We start from the raw sequence: 21,208 nt of genomic DNA on the forward strand, positions 1-21,208 counted from the left end.
GTCAAAAATTCATCCTCGCTTTCAATACCAACCCTCCAAAGAAATGATGGACCTTTCCTCTGATTCTAGGGAATGGAAATGGCCCGCATCTCCAGGCTGAAGTGGGGCTGAGGTTTAGGGAATGAAAATTTGGGTAAGAAATGTATCATGAGTAGCCATGAGGCCATGTGACCACTGCCGTGTGATCTCAAAGGCGCAAAGGGAGATTTCTGAATGCAGAACAGGCACAGTGGTTCATGGACGTCTCACAAAGGATGGCTCTGCTGCCGTGCCTGCCAGCCCCAAGCCCTGGGCCACCCCATGGTGTCCAGGCTCCATGCGATGTTTCTAATTCAAAGGCAAGTCTGCTACCTTTTAGGGAAGGAGACAGGGTGGGCATTCCTCAACTCCACTAGTCTTCTTGTGGCTATTTCTTCCACATATCTTCTGCTTCATTTCTTTTTTTTTTTTAATTTTTTTTTAACGTTTATTTATTATTGAGAGACAGAGAAAGACAGAGCATGAGCATGGGAGGGGCAGAGAGAGGAGACACAGAATACAAAGCAGGCTCCAGGCTTTGCGCTGTCAGCACAGAGCACGACGCGGGGCTCGAACTCACAAACCGCGAGATCACGACCTGAGTCGAAGTCGGATGCCTAACCGACTGAGCCACCCCCTGGCCCCTCTTCTGCTTCATCTCTTCTTGCATTATAGTCATACCACCTACTTCTCTCTGTTGTAGCAAAAACACCTGGAACTCCAATGTGTGGTTTTGATCTTCCAACAAAGATAACGTGATCTTTTTTCCCCCCTTACAATTTTATTTTTTTTCCCAACAGGACTGGCAGCCTCTGGCAACCCTTACCTACTGTAAGTAAACAGTAACTAACCAAATGTTAATCAGACTTCTCCTCACACTGTCTCTGTACCATATTTGGGAAGACCACACTTTCCCATGAGGCATGCTCCCCTTGGCCTCTCATGAATTCCTGGGGTGGCCTGGGGATTGAGGAGCCCTGCTCCCAGCCCGGCCACACCCCACCACGCTGCACTTCTGAGGCATGGAGGAGCACTGGTTTGTTTCAGCAAGATTTGGCAGGACCTCTAATGATATGCCTTTCCTCCAGTTCTCCAGTTAATCATAAAATCCAACTGCACGGAATTTATTTGATGCTTGAGCGTTTTGGTTGGAGGTTTTGCCGCACTGTGCTCTGCGTGAATCGTATTACGGATGGGAGTTTCTAGAATGGGACCGTCAGAAAATCTCTGCAATTGCTGGCATGCCGTACCGGGCGACGTTGAGCAACATTTTTTTCACAAGGTAATGACTTTCTCTACAGCTTGTTCAATAATGTATAAACTGCAACACCTTTGCGCTAAGAAAGAACAAAGAACGAATGGAAATCGTTGTTAAAAAAAAAAAAAGACAAAAAGACAAAAAGAAAAAGACGCTGTCTCACGTGGCATGTGCTCAGGAGTGACCGGGATTTTAACTTCTACGTTAAAGATCAGGCTCTCAGAACAACTGGAGTCCAGAGCGCCCGTAGTCCCCTAACTCACTCCCTGGTCCTCCGGCAGCTCCAATGCTCTCCTCGCTCCACCAGTGGCCCCGGGCAGGAAGGTGCCAGACAATGCACTCCACATACCAGGATCGGCGAAAGTCTTGGTGAGAGTGAACGCTCACCCAGGACTCCGGGCCAGTTAGCGGTCAGGCTGGACAGCAAGGGCGCGGACCCCTGAGCGCAGGGCTGCCTGGGATGGATGGGTCTGCAGCCGAAGATATGAACAAGCTCCTTGACCGAGCCACCTCTGTAGCTGTCGCATTACAGACCAGCCACAATTTGTTCAATGGGCTTTATCTGCATCTCGTAAGAGTAATAAAGTACTATTTTAAGTGGCAAACAGGGGAGTTGGATCGCAAAGTAAACTATACTTTTCAGCTTTTATGAGGATTTTCTCGCCCCAAGCTCCGGATCTCTGATTCTGAGTTACATTTTCATTGACAATAATAAGCACATTTTAAGTTTCTTGAATAAAATTACTTACATTAAGGACAGAGTTCTAATAAAAGCTGGAATATGTCATACATTATTAATGTTGGTGATTTTAAAGTCAAAATCTTTTAAATACTCCTTTTGAGATAAAGGGATGTTATAACAGACGACTTCAAAATATGCTCTAACTGTCACCTGCCAGCTGGAGTTCTGGGGATTTAAGATAAAATGTCAAACAAATTTGATAGTTCAGAAATATATTAAAGCTGATCTATTTAGGCACTGTGCACCCAAGTTTTAGGAGATGTATGGCAAAGATTTTATTTTTGTTACTAATTAGAACTGTAACATAAACCAGATTTAACTAGAAATCTTCCTTGGCCCTAAATAAATGGTCCTAAAACGCCATTTATAATAAGACTGGAGGTCATTAATTTGTGGGGATTTCCCCCATTAGGGTTAGGGCCTATTATTAGAATCAACTAAAACTGACAACTTTTATTATTAAATAAATGCTAAGGAGATCTGACAAGGTTTGATTAAGGTATAAAATGTCTAAAGTAACTTCTCATATAAAGTTAGGATAGGTTTAATATTTGGCTTCTAATAGCTTTTTGCGTTATTATATGTGTAATTACCTTGTGTCTAGTTTTTTGGTACCTATGCTGGAAGATTAGCTTCCACTATTCAGAAAATATCCAGTGCCAAAATTTATGATCAAAATATTTGATATATAAAGGGGAAAAAACCCTCAAATTTACTAAATTTCCAATGCTTTGAAGGGTGACCAGGTGAAAGGCAATAAGGTGGTCCTCTGTGGTTTTAAACTGTTCAGTATCCTTTATCCTTCCTCTTATTGAACAAAACTCCTCTTCGTGTGGCTTCAGCAGGGCCACCCCTACCCCATCGGGCCATGGTTGGGGGGACCCATGACTCAGACCTGCTCAGACCCGGCTCCCCTCACCTGGAGTTGCCCACATTTGTCACAGTCTTCAAAGAATGGAGCGCTGAGCAGGGACAAGCCCCAGAAAGAGAGACAGAACTTGGATGATATGAGTTGAGGCCCTGGATCCAACCATACTTCCTAATGATGTGAACCAATGGATTCCCTTTTGAAATTTTCCTTTTTTTTTTTTTAACCTTGTCTACTTTTGAGTTGATTTTCTGTCTCTTCAATTAAAGAGTGTTGAAAAAATATAACTACCCATCTCTCACTCCTCGTCACCCATCCCACTTCCTTCAATATGCCAAAGTGTTGATTCCCACTTAGCAAGGTGGCATACTTGGGTGACGAAGTCAAAAACAATACAGTCATAGTTTGGGAGCACCCAGGTTTGAGTATGGGGGTGAGGGTGGGATGGTGAGGATAGGGACTGACATTACCATGACGTCACAGTTAACTGCCAGGCTGGCACCCCTGCTTTCTAAGCCCAGAGAATCTTGGGTTTAAAACGCTTACTGCAACAGCCATCATGAGAAATCTGTGACACTGTGTGGCCACAGACATCAGGCTTAACGGACCGGCACGATCGAACCACATTCTAATGGGGGATAGCATATTTGACTTAGGATGGGCCCAAATGAATTCAGGCATGGGTTGTCAGAGAAGCCCCAAGGACAGCTCAAGAGAGGGGAGCAGCCTCTTCAGTGCAACTGATTTCAGACAAGGCCATTATCTAAGTCAAAACAGACTCTAGCATGAATGCCCTCACTCAGCTGTTTCACTCAGCATCTGTTCCTTTTGTCCCACAGAGGCTCAAGCTGCTGACCATGGTTGAGCTCAGAGGAGGACAGGAAGTGCGTGGGGCAGGGGAGACAGGCTTCACAGGGCTGTGAGGAGAACCTGAAGGAGGCCTTGGGGGCCACGCTACGGAGAAGAAGTGGGAGAGCGGGATGTGAGACGAGATCGGGGGCTAGGCCACACTGGAGCAGATACATGTACAGTTGAGGCCCAGAAGAACTGTGTTCAGCAAAGCAAACAACCCACCAACCTAATTCTCTTCTGAGTGTGCCACTGGGAGAAAAAAATTCTACCCGGCATCGCGACTCGCCATTAGAAACTGGATACGCTGAACGAAGGGGGAATACTGCATTCCCAACCACTTCCGAGACAAAGGACTAAATGCATCCTTGGCAGCTTTTGTGTCTCTTTGGGCAACAACTTCATTTGCAAAAAATCCTGGCCTTACTGCCATTGCTGTTGGGTGCCACATTTCCATCCTCGCTCTGTAAGGTTTGACAACAAGCCGGGAGAATATATCCTTTTGACAGCCAGGCTGTGCTAGAAACAAAGGAGGCTGGAGCACAAAGTTGGCTCGGATACTTTCTTCCTCTAGTAGTCTGAATCTAGCTTTTAAAAATGACAACCAAGGTTTTTTTTCCAAAAGCTTAGTCAACCTGTATCTCCATGACCAGATCGTAGGCAATATGACCCATGGGAAACACCATGGGCTCGTGGGCAGGACTCAGGGGCGGTGAGTAACTAACTCCCTGTGGGTCTTCCCCCCACAGCAGAGCGAGAGCTGATCCCAAAGACCCACTCAGCACTAAAATCCACAAACACTAAAATAACGTCCTGTCATCCCCACACACACCCTTGTGGTACTCACCCACCTCGATTTCAGCGCCCGCCTTACTGCTTCATTTATCTCCCTGAGAAAGACTGTGTTTAGTCATTCTGTGGCCTCAGAGCCTGACATTCAGTAAGTGTTTGCTCAGGCAAACTTCACTTCCTATCTCACTGCCACTAATCCATATGTACTGATCAGTCCTTCCCAACTGATCTCTCCGATGATATGCACCTATATTGCCAGGAGTGTTTTTTTTTTTTTTTAAGTTTATTTTGGGGGGGAGAGAGAGAGAGAGAGAGAGCGAGCATGGGCATGCACAAGCAGGGGAAGGACAGAGAGAGGGAGAGACAGACTCCCAAGCCCGATGCAGGGCTCGAACTCACAAACGGTGAGATCATGACGTGAACTGAGATCAAGAGTCAGACACTTAACCGACTGAGCCACCCAGGGACCCGGCCAGAAGTGTTCACAGACTATCTGGAAGCAGACCGAGATTACAATCAGCAAACCTCCCCACCTCAGAGGGAGGAAGGATACCTGTAGATGGAAGGGGACTGCCATACCTGAGGCAAACCTGCACTGACCGGGGAGGGGTCACCAGCTGAGGGAGGGACAGAGTTACTGTTCACCATCCCTATGCCCTGATGGTCCCTCTTCCGAGGGGCAGCCATCGCAGGAGCCAGCTCCAGAGAGGGGCCAGGGCAAAGGGCCTACCATCACACGGGTCCATGCGTCCAGGGCCCTGAACCGCAACTGCCATCCCCGGGCATAAGAAAGCCTTTTCGTGCACGAGCAGGCAGGCAAATAACATGATCGAATATGGACGCCTGCAAAAAAATCATTCAGAGTATAGGATTTTCTATCACATGTGAAAGTCAAACGGTTATCACACATGCCAATGAAAAGAAGCTTTAAAGATTGTAATTATAATTTTTAATTAAAAATACATATTTAGTACCTCTCAACACATATTCCCGATCCATTAGCACAAGCAATTTTGAATATGCAAAGGGATGTACGAGACGTGGCAAGGCTCAGCTATGACATGCTGCCACGTTACTTAAAGTGTCAACCCACTGGCAGAAGCTCGGCACGCGTGCAACTTTTTAGGACCGTACCTGCTAAGTGAAATATGATAAATACATGCAAATGCGCAAGGGTACGGCACGTGGGCGGGGGAAAACACGGTTGGCAAGGAGCTGGCAAGGACAAGTGAACCGTACTTCGGACCACACTTCAAACCAGGCTTCCACACCTACTAGCTTTGGACCTCGATGATTCTACGGCCTCTCCCTACCCCTCCGTTTCTTCATCTGTGATAGAAGGATATAGGTGGCCCCCATGGGCTGTCAGGAGGGCCCAAGAGCTGAGGAGCACACTGAGCGTGGTGTCTAAGACATAGCAAGAGACCAGCACAACCCCGTCATTGTGTTTATTGCTATTATGACAGCATCTAATTGCTTCCCTTCCTGGTTGAGGACAGTGGCAGGAGCGAGTAGAGAAGGGCACAGGTGGTGCTTTCTCAACAGAGGTGTGCACGTGTCTGTTTTCTTCCTGAAGTGTGCCTGGATGGGGGGGCAAGCCTCACCTCACTCCTGCTCTCCAGGAGCAGCTAAGTCACCAGGGACCCCACGATCAGTCACAGAGGAAATGCTCCATCAGTGCAAAATGGGCCTTCACATAGGGTGAAAAAGGAGCCCTGTCTTCCAAGTAAGGATGAGCAGAATTGCTCACCAGCTCACATGCCGCTCTGGACAGGGCAGACACTGGTTACTAAGATGACAGGTCATACCTGCCTGTGCTCCAGGAAGGTGGTCTTTGATGTACCTGGGCTCCTGGCCTCCAGGTCCTTGCTCATCTCTGGCTTCCGTGGACAGCGCCCCGCCTGCGCTTGGAGAGGCCTGGCTTTGCCGCAAACGAGTCCTGCAACCTTAGACAAGTCGCTCAACTTGCCTGATTTTTGTAGAAAAAGCTCAGACCAGGTTATCTCAAACCTCATTCCAGTACTTGAGGGTTCTACAGACAGCCCAAACTCTCAAATGAACTCCACTTTTTAAACTTAACTTTACGGGGCGCGCCTGGGTGGCGCAGTCGGTTAAGCGTCCGACTTCAGCCAGGTCACGATCTCGCGGTCCGTGGGTTCCAGCCCCGCGTCGGGCTCTTGGCTGATGGCTCAGAGCCTGGAGCCTGTTTCCGATTCTGTGTCTCCCTCTCTCTCTGCCCCTCCCCCGTTCATGCTCTGTCTCTCTCGGTCCCAAAAAAAAAAAAAAAAAAAAAAAAAAAAACTTTGAAAAAAAAATAAATAAACTTAACTTTACATATTAGAAGGAAAAAAAAAAAAAACCCACGGAAGAAGAAAGGATTCAAATGGTCACCTTAGCATTTTTCTTAGCACCTTAGGTTAAACATTGTGGATTCAGCCAAGTTAAATTAGCAGCATGAGAACAACTATGGTTTTACTACTAATTCAGGCTCTATTTATAAACACCCACACGTCGATTTTCCAAGTCAGACAATCAACTGCATCGCTCCTTGAAAAACCAAAAATACAAAATCAGTGAGATCCGCTGCAAACGGCCGCCACAGAATGGGCTGCTCTGAGGAAGCACGTTGGCCCCAGGCTTAAAAATGAATGAAGAGGGGCACCTGGGTGGTTCAGTTAAGCATCTGACTTTAGCTCAGGTCATGATCTCATGGTTTGTGAGTTCAAGCCCCACGTAGGGTTCTGTGCTGACAGCTCAGAGCCCGGAGCCTGCTTCAGATTCTGTGTTGTGTCTCCTCCTTTCTCTGCCCCTCCCCTGCTTGTGCTCTGTCTTTCTCTGTCTCTCAAAAATAAATGTAAAAAAAAAAAAAAATGTATGAAGAACTACCCTCCAGGCGGCTTCCCGGGCTGTGTGACACCACTGGGACAACAAGGGATGTTCGCAGACACTCTGAGTTCGCAGCAGGTGGGGGAAGCACGAAGACCAGAGCTGTTCCTGGGGACCGACTTCGGGACAAGACTTGAGTAAACGCAGGCTGATGTGCAGGAAGCACCCAGCCTGCCTGAAACTGACTGCAACCCATTGATTAGATCCCAGCATAGTGTGGGTCAATCAGGAGCCCCACAAGGGCCCACCTGCCCTCCAGTGGCACGCGCCCAGGCAGGGTCTCAGCAGGAGGCACCACAAGAAGGTGCAGCGATTTGAGGGGCTCAGCATCAAGCACTGTAGCATCTGTGAGTAAACAAATACCCCCTCTGCACCCCGTGCCTGCCCCCAGGGGACAGATCCAAAAATGTAATAGAGAGAAGGAACATTTGAGACATATGGATACGGTCTAAAAAAGAGAGCCTGCCATATGGGGAAATGCAGTTAGAAGCATGCTAAGATTTTACTTTAATCCCTAGGCATTTTTAGTTCATGTTTCTCTGTTCTAAAACTTAAGGCTCCCACACGAATAACTCTTTAGTCAGGAAAGGGTGTTCTCTCTGTTCTTTAGAAAACTGAAGCAGAAAATGATGATTTTAATAAGAAGCCAACAGGATGCCGGTTTCTGGGAAGCAAACTGGGAAATGCTTTGCCTCAGTGGACAGAGCAGCGTGGCTCTCTCGCACCCACGTGTAACTGCATGCCTGCTTCTCCTGGTTTTCCCAGGGTACAGACCCCTCCTCATTTCCCATCGCCTCTCCTGGCTTTTCTCTTGCTAGCATTCTTTTTAACAATCTGTCTAGTCTCTAATTATCCTCCCACTAATCTGTTGTGAGTTGTTTTACATTTTTGGTTCTAAATACTTGGACGCTTCTGATCTACGAAAACAAATCCAAGTTTATTTTGGGTGGCTGGCACCACAATCGCCGTAAGTTTCCATATTATGTGGGCAATACGTTTGGCCGGTCAGTTCTATTGGGAATGAGCTCGCATGACAGAATCCTAAAGAACTCCAGATTTAGGAGGCATTCACTTTATGTGATTCATGTTGGTAACAATGGTAGATTAAACAACAGGGGCCAGAAAGGTAAACCTGACAGGTTAACTGGACTCCCTGAGTTTTTACTGTGCAGAGATAACTGGCTGGAGAAGTCGAATGCTCAAAATCAAAAGGAGTTAATAGGTGATGGGGATTAAGAAGAGACAGAGTTTGTCATGATGAGCACATGTTGAAGTGTTGAATCACTATATTGTACACCTGAAAACTAAGCTAACACTGTATGTTAACTATATGGGATTTAAAAAAACATCAAAAGGAGTTTTCCCTTAACGTTTTCACGTGTTACATACAAACTTTTCACGGGGGATGGTTCGGCTTTGCACTTTTCTGAAACCAAGAACTGGTTCCTCGGAGAGTGACACAGCTTCAGAATCACATTTAAGTGGCTTCCAGGAAGATTAACAACAATTTTCTTATTCTCGAAGAACATCCAACCCAGGAACAAAAACTACTTCTAGGACAGAAGCACCATAAAGAGTCAGCTTCTCCTCTTACACAGTTGATAGAATATATAGAATTCAGTGAGCACCCCGACCACTGACGAGCCAAAGTTTGTTGCAAAACTCACTGGGTCAATCTTCTTTCCAGCATGTGCTGGGACCAGGCACCTTGGAGAAAGGGCTTGATCTTTTCTGGACCAACGGCAATGTGACAGCTAGCATTAATAACAGTGAAAAGTCATATATATGTGTATAAATACTGAAAAAAAAAACAGGTGATTATAGACACGGGGATGAGTTCTGGGTGGGGAGATCACAGGTGATTTGTATTTTCTCCTCTTTTCCAGACTTTTTAAAATAAGCATGCTGTGGGGTAAATGATAGTGTATATCTGAGCAATTCCTGTTTGCAGAGACCTGTGTCGTACAAAGGAACAGTGAATGGCAGAGATGGCTGAAATATATGCGTGCAGTGGCGGCACATGCTTGCTGCTGGCCAAAGTGCTCCCGAAATAAAAATCAATTTACAGAAAAGGAGACATGTTCCCGTGACATTCTGCCTCTAAATCATTTTAATTAATGGCTCTTGCTCACCTCAACATGAAGGAACTGGGCAGAATTACTAAGCGACTCCCTTGGGGTCAGGGAGAAATTGATGCTCACTCAAGGAGCTGGTCCCCTAGCATTTCAGGGGCCAGAACAAGAGTGGGAGGAAATCAAAACAGCTGTGCGGGTGGGGGCCCACAAGGGGGTGGAGTTCACTGCGATCCACAACAGGCAGGTGTTGTGTGCGTCTTCCCCGACCCCTGCTGGATCTGAATCCCCAATTCTAGCAGCTGATCCACAATAACACAGGCTGAAGTCAGGGAGACGTGGTTTGAATTCCAACCACTTACTGCGTGTTCCCGGGCACATCACTTAAGTTCCCGGTGTCCATGCTTTCACATGGGAAATGAGGGTATTAGCACGCCCCTCTTCCCCCCTCTCTTTTCGTGAAGATAAAAACAGAAATGCGTGCAGGCAGCTAGCGCGGTACCTCACACAATGAGGCACTCAGAGAGAGACAGAAACTACTGTCTACTCCCTGGAACCATACGCACAAAATCCATTTCGGGGTCCTGGTTTCAATTTTTCTGCAGCATTAGCTTTTGGTTTGGCTGCGGAGTGTGGGGTGACACTTCTTTGCAGGGAGTGTCAGGAGCATGGGGAATGTTGGCTCAGGGAGCCTGCACGCCCTTGGCGGTTACCACATACCTCCCGTGGGCTCTCTTGCCAGGGCAGGGCTGCGGTGACAGCTCTCCAAAGGGGACCAGAGGCCTGGGGCCAGTCCTCAGGACGACATACACGCTGAAAGCCTGTCTGAGGTCCCCTGACACGCTGCGGCAGAAATGTCAGGTCTAAACTGCAGATCCTAGGTAAAAATAAGTACTTGGAGGCCCAAAACTAAAATTCACTTAAAAATAGGAAGAACATTATAACACACGTCTGAATCCTACTGAACGTTTCCATGAGTGTCCTGCCATTGCCTCAACTTCAAACAGGTCTCATCCTGATGGCCCTGTTTGTCTTCCTACTTCCCGAATTCTCTGCTGGAGACATTCATTCAGGCTCAGAATGCTGGAGTCATCTGTGACGAGTATTTCAGTCTTCCAGCTGTTCCACACCCAGTCAACACAGAGTCCTGGGGGTTTCCTGTGAAATCCCTCTCCGCTGCTGAGCTCAAGACTTCCAACATCACGTTTGGGTTGCTCTGAGGCCTCGCTGCCAGCTACCTATGGACAGATAGGCCCTCTCCAGTCCCTTCCTGAGGATCAGGACCAGGATGACCCCTGCACGCTGTGACGGTCATCTCTGTCCGCCATATGGAAACTCTCGGGGGTTCCCTTTTCAAATGGCACCAGGTCTGGTGTTCAGGGCCGGCAGTATGGGACACCATGATCCCTCAGGACACCCCCGCGCTTTCCCTCACCCCAGTCCAGCTAACTCCTTAATATCCTCCAACACAACTTGGCTTCCAGCCTCCAAATCTTGACTTACGTTCTCCCTTCTTCAGCTGAAGCCCCGCCTCCTCTCCCAAGTGTCCGCTCGGCCCGGGTACTCTTTGCTGAAGGACTTCATTCAATTCTCAACAACTGCAGGAGACAAGTAGTCACTTATCCCATTTTACAGATGATGGAGTCCAGGCTCCGTGAGTTCAACGGTTTGGCAAAGACTCGATCTGAACGTGGTGGGGAGTCTCTCTCCTAACCGCTCTGCACACTGCTTCCTGAAGGGTAGGGCAGAGCCCAGTTTCCAAGGGGACGGGCAGAGACAGTGCCACTGCTCAAATGAGGCCTGCTCATTTGTGTCAGTGTCATTTCCCAGGTATGACAAGCTTCCGAAAGTCGGGGACTCAACCTTATCCTCTCTTCATATCCCACCAGATGCAATGACGTCCATCCAGGCTCCCACTTCTGATCCAGACATACTCTATTACACCATGCTGATCCCTACATAATGTTTGCATCCCTGTTTCAAAGCCCTTGGTTATTGTTCCCAAAGGTCACTCAGCAGGGAATGAAGTGGCTCAGAAGGGATTTCCCAGGGACAGAGCAAGGAAGGGACAGCCCAGACGCAGGCTCTGCTCCCACAAATAGGCTGTGCCATTCGTTACTCCCTGTTCATTTTTAACCGACCACTTGCCCTGGATCAGGCCTGCTGAGAACATTTATAAGCAAAGGTCCACAGTCCTGCAGTGTCTAAACAAAAATTCCCTCACATGCCACACAATCACAGAGGCAGTGAGCTCAGAAGATCACTTCTGACCATCACTCTCCTGATCTCCATTTTAACAAAAAAGCATACATTGAACGGGCTCAAAACAGTCTGGGCTGATCCAGCAAGCAGCAGGGATTTTCCTCACTTGCAAGCTAGTGATAAGGAGAGAACTCTGGATAATTACAGAAGGTTCCAGATTAAGTACTGTGGGAAACCATTCCCATGAATAATCAGTAGGACACGTTTGCGTCTGGTGTTACTCTCATGTTTTTGGCCCAATGTCAGCAGGTGTTCAGCGATATGCCAAATTTAAGGCACTGTAGGTGCCCAGGCAAAGTGGGGGGACCCCAAGTTATATCTCCTCTGCTACAAGCCAACTTTAGAGCCTTGGGGTGGTCCCTCAACCACTCATGTCTGTCTGTTTGTTCTAACATAAAGTTACAACAGTGCAAAAATATTGTTTTCCCTGAGCCATCTGAGAGCCACTTTCCTACCTACACGATGTTCTAACACTTAACAAGGACATTTTCCTCTACAACCACAATATAACCACCAAATCAGGAAATTCACATCAATATATTATTACTGCCCAACTCCCTGACCCAGCTCAAGTTTTGCTAGTAATTTTTCATCTCTAAAATAAAGGACTTGGTATCAGTAAAATCTCCCCTGACATTCTAACTGTCTGTCTCCGCAACAGAATCTTATCAAATGCCCACCTGCTAAGTCCATATATTCAACTTGCTATAGTAAAAAAACCTCAAGTTTGAGGTGAAGTCCCATCTCTGTCCCACACTGGCACTAGTAGTGTGTTCCTGGGGAAGTCACTTAGCCACCCCAAAGTAAATCCCAGACTGGCTATGCCTCTAAGAGCCTTGTGAATTTCACCCATAGGAACCACCCCCTCCCTCATCTGAAAGCATTAGCTCAAAAGGAAACAGGGGCTGTTGTATAGCCACTTAGCACTGGGAGTCTCTCTCTGCTCCCAAGGTCTAGCTTGGAATCAGAGGCGGGAGTCCTGGGGCTAATCACTGGCAGGTTGCTAAACGGCCTTAGGTATGGTCACATTGAGACAAATGCTATAAAGGAGCAACCCTGACAGGGGGTGGGTCACCTCTAGCTCCAGATACCTAGGGAGGTGGTCAGCAATGGACATGTGTGCCTTGGAACAAACCCTCCTGAGAAGGTTACTAATAGGTTATAAAGGGAACTGCATAGCTCTGCAGAACCCAAGTCAGCACGTAGACTTAAGGGAACAACTGAGAACAGCATTAACCTTTGGGGCTTTGCTGGATCCCAGCTGCTGTCACGAAGTGGTAACAAAAACCGTTCTTCAGTAGTCTGAAGGAAAATCTTTGAAAAATACCTCCCTGGAAGCAGCTTCCCCATCTCAAAAGATTTAGCACAGTGCTTTAAAACACCTAACCCGTGTAATTTAATAAGCTAGGCTGCAATGTCAAGGCCAGACTGTAGACCAGGAACGCTCCTCAACTGCTGAGCAAAGAGCTGCACAGTCTGAGCCCTTCAAAATATCAACTGGGCTCTGCCAGCAGAAAGGGTTCTTAACAATTGCCCCTTGTCATCTGTGGAAAAGTTCTCTGACTATTCATGATCATAAGTTAAATACAAGAGGAGATCCAGTATATAAATGTTTTGCTCATGTGCAAATAAGAGCTCATATTGTTTGATTTGATTATAAATTATGAAAGGAAAAGAAAGAATGTTAATCCTTTCCCAACAGAGATCTTTTTGTCAGAGGTAGTGCTTTCTAGAAGTTACTCTAACCAAGTCGTGCGTGTGATTAAATTGAATTCCCCACGGACCTCAACACAGCAAGTGAGTATAAGAAAGTAGAAGAGGACTCTTACAGAGTTACATTTCTCTGCAACCAGAGACGTGTACGCACATTTATAACACTGGGACTTTGCTGGGGGAGTCCAGTGCTATTTTATTCCAAACCAGGCACCTGCCAGGAAAATCTTACTGTGGATTGAGGAATCAGGTGGACTTCTACAGCAGTAAAAATGACAAATGTGGATGACTCCAGGAGTAGCTACTGGAAGGTCAACACATGTTATTTTCACTCCTTCTAACAGGCAGTGCAGAGAAATTCTGCCGGCCGCATGACTGGCTAGAATCATACAGTAATTGTGAGAGCGCGCTGGAGACAAGAATTTAAACAGGGAGCCACGAACACTTGGCTCCAATTCTTTAGCTACAGGGGCCAGGGGGAGGCAGGACGGGCTGCGGGATGTTTTCTGACCTTCCTGGTTGACAACGATGCTGTGTCGAGCCCGGCTGCGGGGAACTGAGAAGTCACTCCATTGTGATCCTTCCCTTTGATGCTGCTCAAGTGGGCAATGGAAAACTCACACTGGAACACCAAGGTCTCTCTCCGGGCAGCAGGAGCAAGGCTTCGGGGGAATATGGTGAACACGAAACAGAAAGATACACAGAAACAAGGGGGGCATTTCTCCACAGATACGGATGTCAAAAACAGAATCTCACTTGTGTTTTTACAACGCGTGATATGCTTAGCCTAAACGTTTCCAGGCAGATGCATGCCCGCACTGTGACTGAGGCCTGGAGGCGGGGCGGTCATCTTCTAGGAGAGGAGCACACGTTACTCAGGCGGCTCTCGAGGGCACAACGGGAGCCAAGGGGAGAAAGTTAAAGAAAAGCAAACTTTGATTCTATTTAAGGAAGAGCTTTCGAGCAATCTGTGTTCTCCAAAAATGGAATTGGCTGACTGTCGAGGTAGAAGTGTTCTGGCAGAGCTGGGTGGCCATCTGGCAGGGGCGGGGCAGCGGCCCAGCACCCAGCACCCAGCACTGGGAGGGGCCGATTGCGCGAGGCTCCACTAACGCGGAGAGCCTGCGGTCCCCCCGGCGCACGAGGCGGATTGCAGCTGGTGAAGGAGTAGACACTGAGTGAGACATCTGGCTGAGGGTTTCAACTTGGGCCTTTGGCTTTTCTCCTTCTGCCAAGTGAAGGAGAAAAAGAACAATGACAAGGTACGCAAGGGAACTTCTAGATGGTTCGGGGTGCTTGCTTTGTCCTATTTCTCTTCTGAGCAACTCGTTCAGTTTCTGCGTACATCATTCTTTACTACACTATCGATACTGTATTTTTAAAAAATGGATAGGCAAGAAAATAAAACAAGGCAACGATGTTTAGCATCTCCCAAAAAAGGTACTTTGGTGAGGCAGAGGCTGAAATTGGAAAAATAAATAAATAAAATTAGGCCCTGGTATTTATCTACTCATGCTAACTGCATTTCTACCATAGTTCATTAAGAGTTATAAGTATAGGACCACAACGTTCCTTTCAAGCGACTTGCTTGGAGAAAAAAAAAAAAATTAAAGGGGTATCAGGTTAGTGGAGAAAGAATGAAACTGCTTGTGCAAAAAGAAATTTCTGCATAAGGCTCTGAACCTAGGAGAGGTCGTGTGACTCATACTCAGGCCGGTGTCTCATTTCTCTTTCCAAATCATGGAAACAACCTAAGCCCTAACACAGAAACACTACCCAATAAATGAAGGCTTTAAATGGGTCTGAAGATGGGTGACTGGCCTGGGTGGCTCAGTCGGTTAAGTGTCCGACTTCGGCTCAGGTCATGATCTCATGATCTGTGAGTTTGAGCCACGTGTCGGGCTCTGTGCTGACAGCTCAGAGCCTGGAGCCTGCTTCAGAGTCTGTGTCTCCCTCTCTCTCTGCCCCAAGCCCGCTCATGCTCTGTCTCTCTCTGTCTCAAAAATAGATAAAAACAATAAAAAAAAATTAAAAGTAAATAAATAAATGGGTCTGAAGAGAGACTCAGGAGACTTTTCAAGATTACACGAAACTCAAGATGAATATTTTGCCACGCCCACTACATTCGGTGTGTAATTTTCTTCCCAGTTCCCCACCTGCTTCCCTCCGACCCTACCTGAAACAAACCTTCCTGTTAGAAATAAAAAGCAAACGCTCCAGTATATGCAACATGACGAGAATACTGGCTTATTTCAGAGCAAACTCTTAAGTGATATCCAGTAGTCTCAGGTACGACCCACATTATACTCCTAGAAGGAGGCGACACTAGATTTAGTACGTGGGGGTTCAGCTCATGGTTCTCCAGCAAAGCCCTCAGAGTTACCACTGAAGGAGTAACTACTTCAAGTACATCAGATATGCACACAAGGGCAAGAGTGGACACCCTTAACTTCAGGGGATTCAAGGCGGCCTATCCCAAGTCGGGATACTGGGCACGTGGGAAGAAAACCAGGTGTCAAGCCAACCGGGCTGAGCTCCCCATGGTCCCCGCAGACGGCCTCGGACATCACCCGGGTGCTCGCCCACGGCCACGTTAGTGAACGCTGCCAGGACTGTGGTTTCTATGAAACATAATCAATAGAGCAGAGGGGGGGAAAAAACCCCACCCGGTTCAGAGCACTTTCTGTTCCTTCCCACACTATGCATGAAGGCAGCACGGGCAGGATCATGTAAGAGAGAAGAGACCTGATGGGATGACACAGGCAGAGCTGCGGACATTTTGGAGGAGGGAATTCCATTTCAGGAACTTCTAGAATATTGATGCCAGGAGATGGAAACACGTGCAGGGGGTCCCCAACACCCAGACACGATTCTGGACTCCGAAGTCTCCAGGAAATGACAAACATGGTATTTCTCCATCTTGATCTCTTTATTTGCAGAGATTGAAAAGAAAAAAAAAAAAGACAACTAGGGGCACCTGGGTGGCTCAGTCGAGCGTCCGACTTTGGCTCAGGTCATGATCCTGTGGTTCGCGAGTTCGATCGAGACCCACGTCCGGCTCTGTGCTGACAGCTCAGAGCCTGGAGCTTGCCTCCCTCTCTCTCTGCCCCTCCCCCTCTCGTGCTCTCTCTCTCTCTCAAAAATAAATAAAAACATTATTATTTAAAAAAAAAAGACAACAAGAAAGAGGCCAACTTTAAAACAGACCTTTTTTTTTTAACAAAACAAAACACACGAACTAAAAAGATGGGACACGCTCCCCTCCAAAAGCACAAAGCTTCCTCGCCCCACCCCCGCCATCACCGGAAGTAGTTCAGCGATAATGTGGGACCTAACGCACAGACGCACTCACCTAGCGTGTCCTTCAGGTTCTTCACGAGGGAACCCTTCTTCAGGCTGTTCTTCCTCTCCACGTAGTTGGACGGCACGTAGCCCGTCCTGTTGGCCGCGTTCCTCACGCGCCACCACGTCTTGGAGTCGTCCAGCAGCCACAGACGCTCGTTTTTCTTGATGTCCAGCTCCTGGTCCTGTTGGGCAGTGTAGTCCCACTTTGCTATCACAATAACTTCCTCTGTCATCTTTCATGGAGTCCTTCTGCCAGCAAAACATTTGGAGATGCTCATTAGAGAACCAACCAAACACTTTGTCCTGCGCATCAACTTGAGAAATTATGCACTGACAGCTTTTATTACTACTTGGCAACCAGTTTTCTCCTGGGTCTTGGAATAACCTTAAAATGACCTTCTTTCAACAAGCTTTGGTATTTTGTTTAGAAACAGCAACCCTAATAAAACAAACCCTGATTTTGTACATTGGGAAATCTGCATGCTCTGCCAGAAGCAAAAACAAACTTTCAAAAAATTCTAAATAACAATGCCATAATTAAATGCGTTCACTTGATTAAGTAACAGCAGCTCCTTGTAGCTAATATGTTTACATCCACTTTCTCAAGATACGCTGAATTTTATGAACATATTTAATGAACACGCACACCCAAACTGTTCTTATAAATTAAAGCCGAAAGCAATGTGGCATCCTGGACTGGCTCCTAAAACACAAAAAGGAAATTAGTAGGAACGATGGTGAAATCTGAATGAAGTCGAGTCAACAGTAACATACCAATGTTAATCTTAGTTTTGACAAATACACCCTGGTTGTGTGAGGTGCTACACTAGGGAAAATGGAGTAAAGGGTATATGGGAATGCTTTGTACTATCGTTGCAACTTTTCTACACAAATAAAACTATTCTTGAAACCCATACACGGGTGAGTGTTTCTAGCAGCTTCACTCATAATTGGCAAAATTTGGAAGTGATCAAGACGTCCTGAGGGAGGTGAATGGATAAACTGTGGTATATCCAGGTAATGGACTATTACTCAGTGATTAAAAGAAATGAGCTATCAAGCCATGAAAAGGCACGGAGGAACCTTAAATGAACGTTACTAAGTAAAGAAGCCATTCTATAAAGTCCCACCTACTCTCAGCACACCAGGGTGGTTCAGTTGAGCGTCCGACTCTTAATTTCGGCTGAGGTCACGATCTCATGGTTTGTGAGACTGAGCCCCGATTAGGGCTCTGCACTGATGGGGCAGAGCCTGCTCGGGATTCTCTCTCTCCCTCTCTGGCCCTCCCCAACTCACCCTAAAAAATAAATAATAAATAAACTTAAAAAAAAAAAAAGAAAAGGCCATCTATTGTCTCGATCTCCCAAAGACCCTCTCCTAGACCAAACTTCAGTCAGGCTCCTCTGAATCCTCTTTCCACACGAGGCCTCGTGCAAGATGTGCAAGATATTTGTACTTCCGTGTTTGTCCCAACACGTCCCAATTTTAACAAGAATCCTGCTACGCTGGTTTAGCTAGAATCCTCCATGCTCACCCAGGTAATGCCCGACAGATGGACAGATTGCCTTGCCTGCCTTCAGGAAGAATCCTGCCAGGTCAGTTTAGTCAGAATCCCTCCTTTACCTCTGATGTTTCCTTCAGTAATTGTCCACTCATCGACTGCCTACCTTACTCCTCAGCGATAAACTCCCACTTTTCCTTCTTATCTTTAGACTTGAGCCCAAATGGGTGAGGGAGGAGGGTGGGATGAATACGTGGAGCATTCGGTTTTTAAAGTAGTGACGCTAGTCTGTATGATACTTTAATAGTGGATATGTCACTATACATTTGTCAAGACCCATAAAATACGCAACGCCAAGAGTGAACCATATATGAAGTCATCCCCAAATAAAGAGCTTATTAAAACAACAAGAAATAAATAATGGTATATTATAGATCTAGTTACGTCAGTTCTGGAAGTAATATATAGCAAAGGCATATCATTAAAATGAATATAGTTAACTGCTTCAGCAGCTCCAGACTTTTTAGGCACAAGATGGCCCAGTATTTTTTCCAGCAGAACCATTCAATATTCAGTCCTTCACCTGACTAGGTTTCCTTAAAACTTGGAAGGAAGGAATAATGGAAAGACTCTTAACTAAAACCCTCTTCCTCTCTGACAGAGAGAACTTCTCATTACTTTAGAGGGATGACTTCAGGATTACAGAGGGAACCAACGCACTTGACTCCACAGAAGCATGAATACCATTTTTAAATGACATGACACTTTTTACTAGATGCTAAAGAAACTTATAAATAAAACATGTTCTCCTGTTTCTTGAATTAACTTCCAAATTTAGAGACATCAAACCTTTCGGGAAGGAGGAAATATTTAATAAACCTTATGCATAATATATGCAACATCCAAGTGTACACAATGTTCATTTCCAAACTGTAGACCACTTTGTTATACACTTTTGGAAAATCTCCCCTCCATACTATGTGTCTCTCTCTCTATCCTGACCTTTCTGTCAGGGTTAGAATTTTCAAAATCATAAAGGCAGTTTTTCTTTTTCTAATAATAATGAGAGCAGAAATAGGAATGGGGCTCAGAGACTATTCCATTTGAATACCAGCTTTGTTTCTTAATTACACAGTTTTCAAGAGAGTTTTTAACATGACGAGCCCATCACGTAAGACCAGTCAAAGCCATCTATTAATTTCCTGTGTGATTTCACTGTATGAAGAGTAGTTAAGTAAGGAGCTGGCTGGGCAGGGTATGATTCCATGCACACTGAACATCCTGTGGGAGCTCAAACAAACATGGTGCCTGGGCTCTACCACAGATCAATTATATCAGAATCTTGAGGAGTGAGGTCTGAGCATCAGGTTTTTACAGTTAATCTTTCTGACAGGCCTTAGGAGGGGAAAAAAAACAACTAAGAGGGAACTGAGTCACAAAATGACCCCTCAGGATGCTTTCCTTGGGTCATTAGACCTGTGGGGTTGTAATGAGAGCTCTAAGGGTGTGATGAGTACCTGACACACATCAACCTGTTTAATCTCCAGAACCCCCACCTTTCAGGGAGGTGTTATTCTTTAGGAGACTGAGGATCACAGGGATTAAGTGAGGTGCTGAATTACAGAATCAGGATTTGAGCCCAGGTCTGTCAACTCCCAAATCTGTGCTCATGCATCCACTTCTGGGGTGGGTGGCTGGGTGAGGGTCTAATGTGTAGTGTGTACTTCGACAGGCTTAATTCAACCCAGGAAATCTAGGATTCCAGGTCAGGTGACAATAAGAAGTTCCCTTGGCACCTAGGAAATGACTGGTTTGTTCCTTGGTCAGAGCAAGGAACCTATTCACTTGATTGGTTTCAAACCTATTCTAATTGATTCATGCCAGCTTGTATCAATATAAAAATTTCACAAGGCCAGTCAATCAATAACTGCCTCACTGGAGTGAAGTCTGCCAATCAACAGGAGCTTTACCCTGGTGCTTCAGAGGGCTAGCCAATCACATCTCCTTCACCCCAGTGGACTCCACCAATCAACAACCACCTCACTCCAGGGTTTCTGAATGTCAGCCAATCAACAGCAGTCCCAGTGGAAAAAAGAGCACCCACCCAAAAAGGCAGTAAAGGCAGGGTCGATGGAAGGAGTTGATGCTGAACCAGTTACATGGCAGCAGCTGAGAGAAAGGACAGATAACTGGGAGGTGGGGAAAAGGAAAAGGAGACTGATTTCAGTCTTGGAAGATGGGTAGGATTTGGGGGGGCAGTGGAGTCAGAGGGGGGCTCTCCAGGCCTGAAAGGCGCAAACAAGAACTAGAGGGTAGGAATACATTACTAAGCAGAAGAATTAAGAATAAATGACTCCAAAAAGTCATTTACAATAAAAAGCAAACAATAAATATTTCTGGATTTTTTTTTTTAAGTTTTTAATTCCAGTATAGCTAACACACAGGGTTATATTAGTTTCAGGTGTACAATATCACGATTCAACACTTCCATCACCCGGTGCTCATCACAAGTGCCCTCCTTCATCCCCATCACCTATTTCATCCATTCCCACCCACCTCCCCTCTGGCAACCATCTGTTTCTTCTCTACAGTTAAGAATCTGTTTCTTAGTTTCTCTCTCTTTTCCCTTGCTTGTTTGTGAAATCATATGGTATTTGTCTTTCTCTGACTTAATTTCCCTTAGCATAATACTCTCTAGCGTCATCCATGTCATTGCAAATGGCAAGATTTCATTCGTTTTTTCTGGCTGAGAAATAGTCCACTGTATGTATGTATGTATGTATGTATGTATGTGTGTGTATATATATATATATATATATATATATATATATATATATATACACCACCTCTTTAACTCTTCATCAATCGATGGGCACTTGGGCTGCTTCCACAGTTTGGCTAT

The 21,208-nt window shown here is 46.1% G+C and overlaps 1 protein-coding gene across 4 annotated transcripts in view; it reads right to left on the bottom strand.

The window, feature by feature from the left end:
* NCK2 (NCK adaptor protein 2) overlaps positions 1 to 21,208 on the bottom strand; it is a 152,510-nt gene that overhangs the window by 25,492 nt on the left and 105,810 nt on the right. For 3 of the 4 annotated variants that reach the window (XM_047069774.1, XM_047069776.1, XM_047069777.1), the window contains exon 3: positions 16,813 to 17,054. In XM_047069774.1, the coding sequence (XP_046925730.1) occupies positions 16,813 to 17,038 (226 nt within the window). In that variant the 5' untranslated portion in view covers positions 17,039 to 17,054. The remainder of the gene's footprint in view (positions 1 to 16,812; positions 17,055 to 21,208) is intronic. The other variant, XM_047069778.1, reaches the window with a different exon arrangement.

The sequence above is a fragment of the Lynx rufus genome, unplaced genomic scaffold (genome assembly GCF_022079265.1).
Source record: "Lynx rufus isolate CCGP_SWC_20201006 ecotype Redwood Valley unplaced genomic scaffold, mLynRuf1.p SCAF_8, whole genome shotgun sequence".
Lineage (NCBI taxonomy): Eukaryota > Metazoa > Chordata > Mammalia > Carnivora > Felidae > Lynx > Lynx rufus.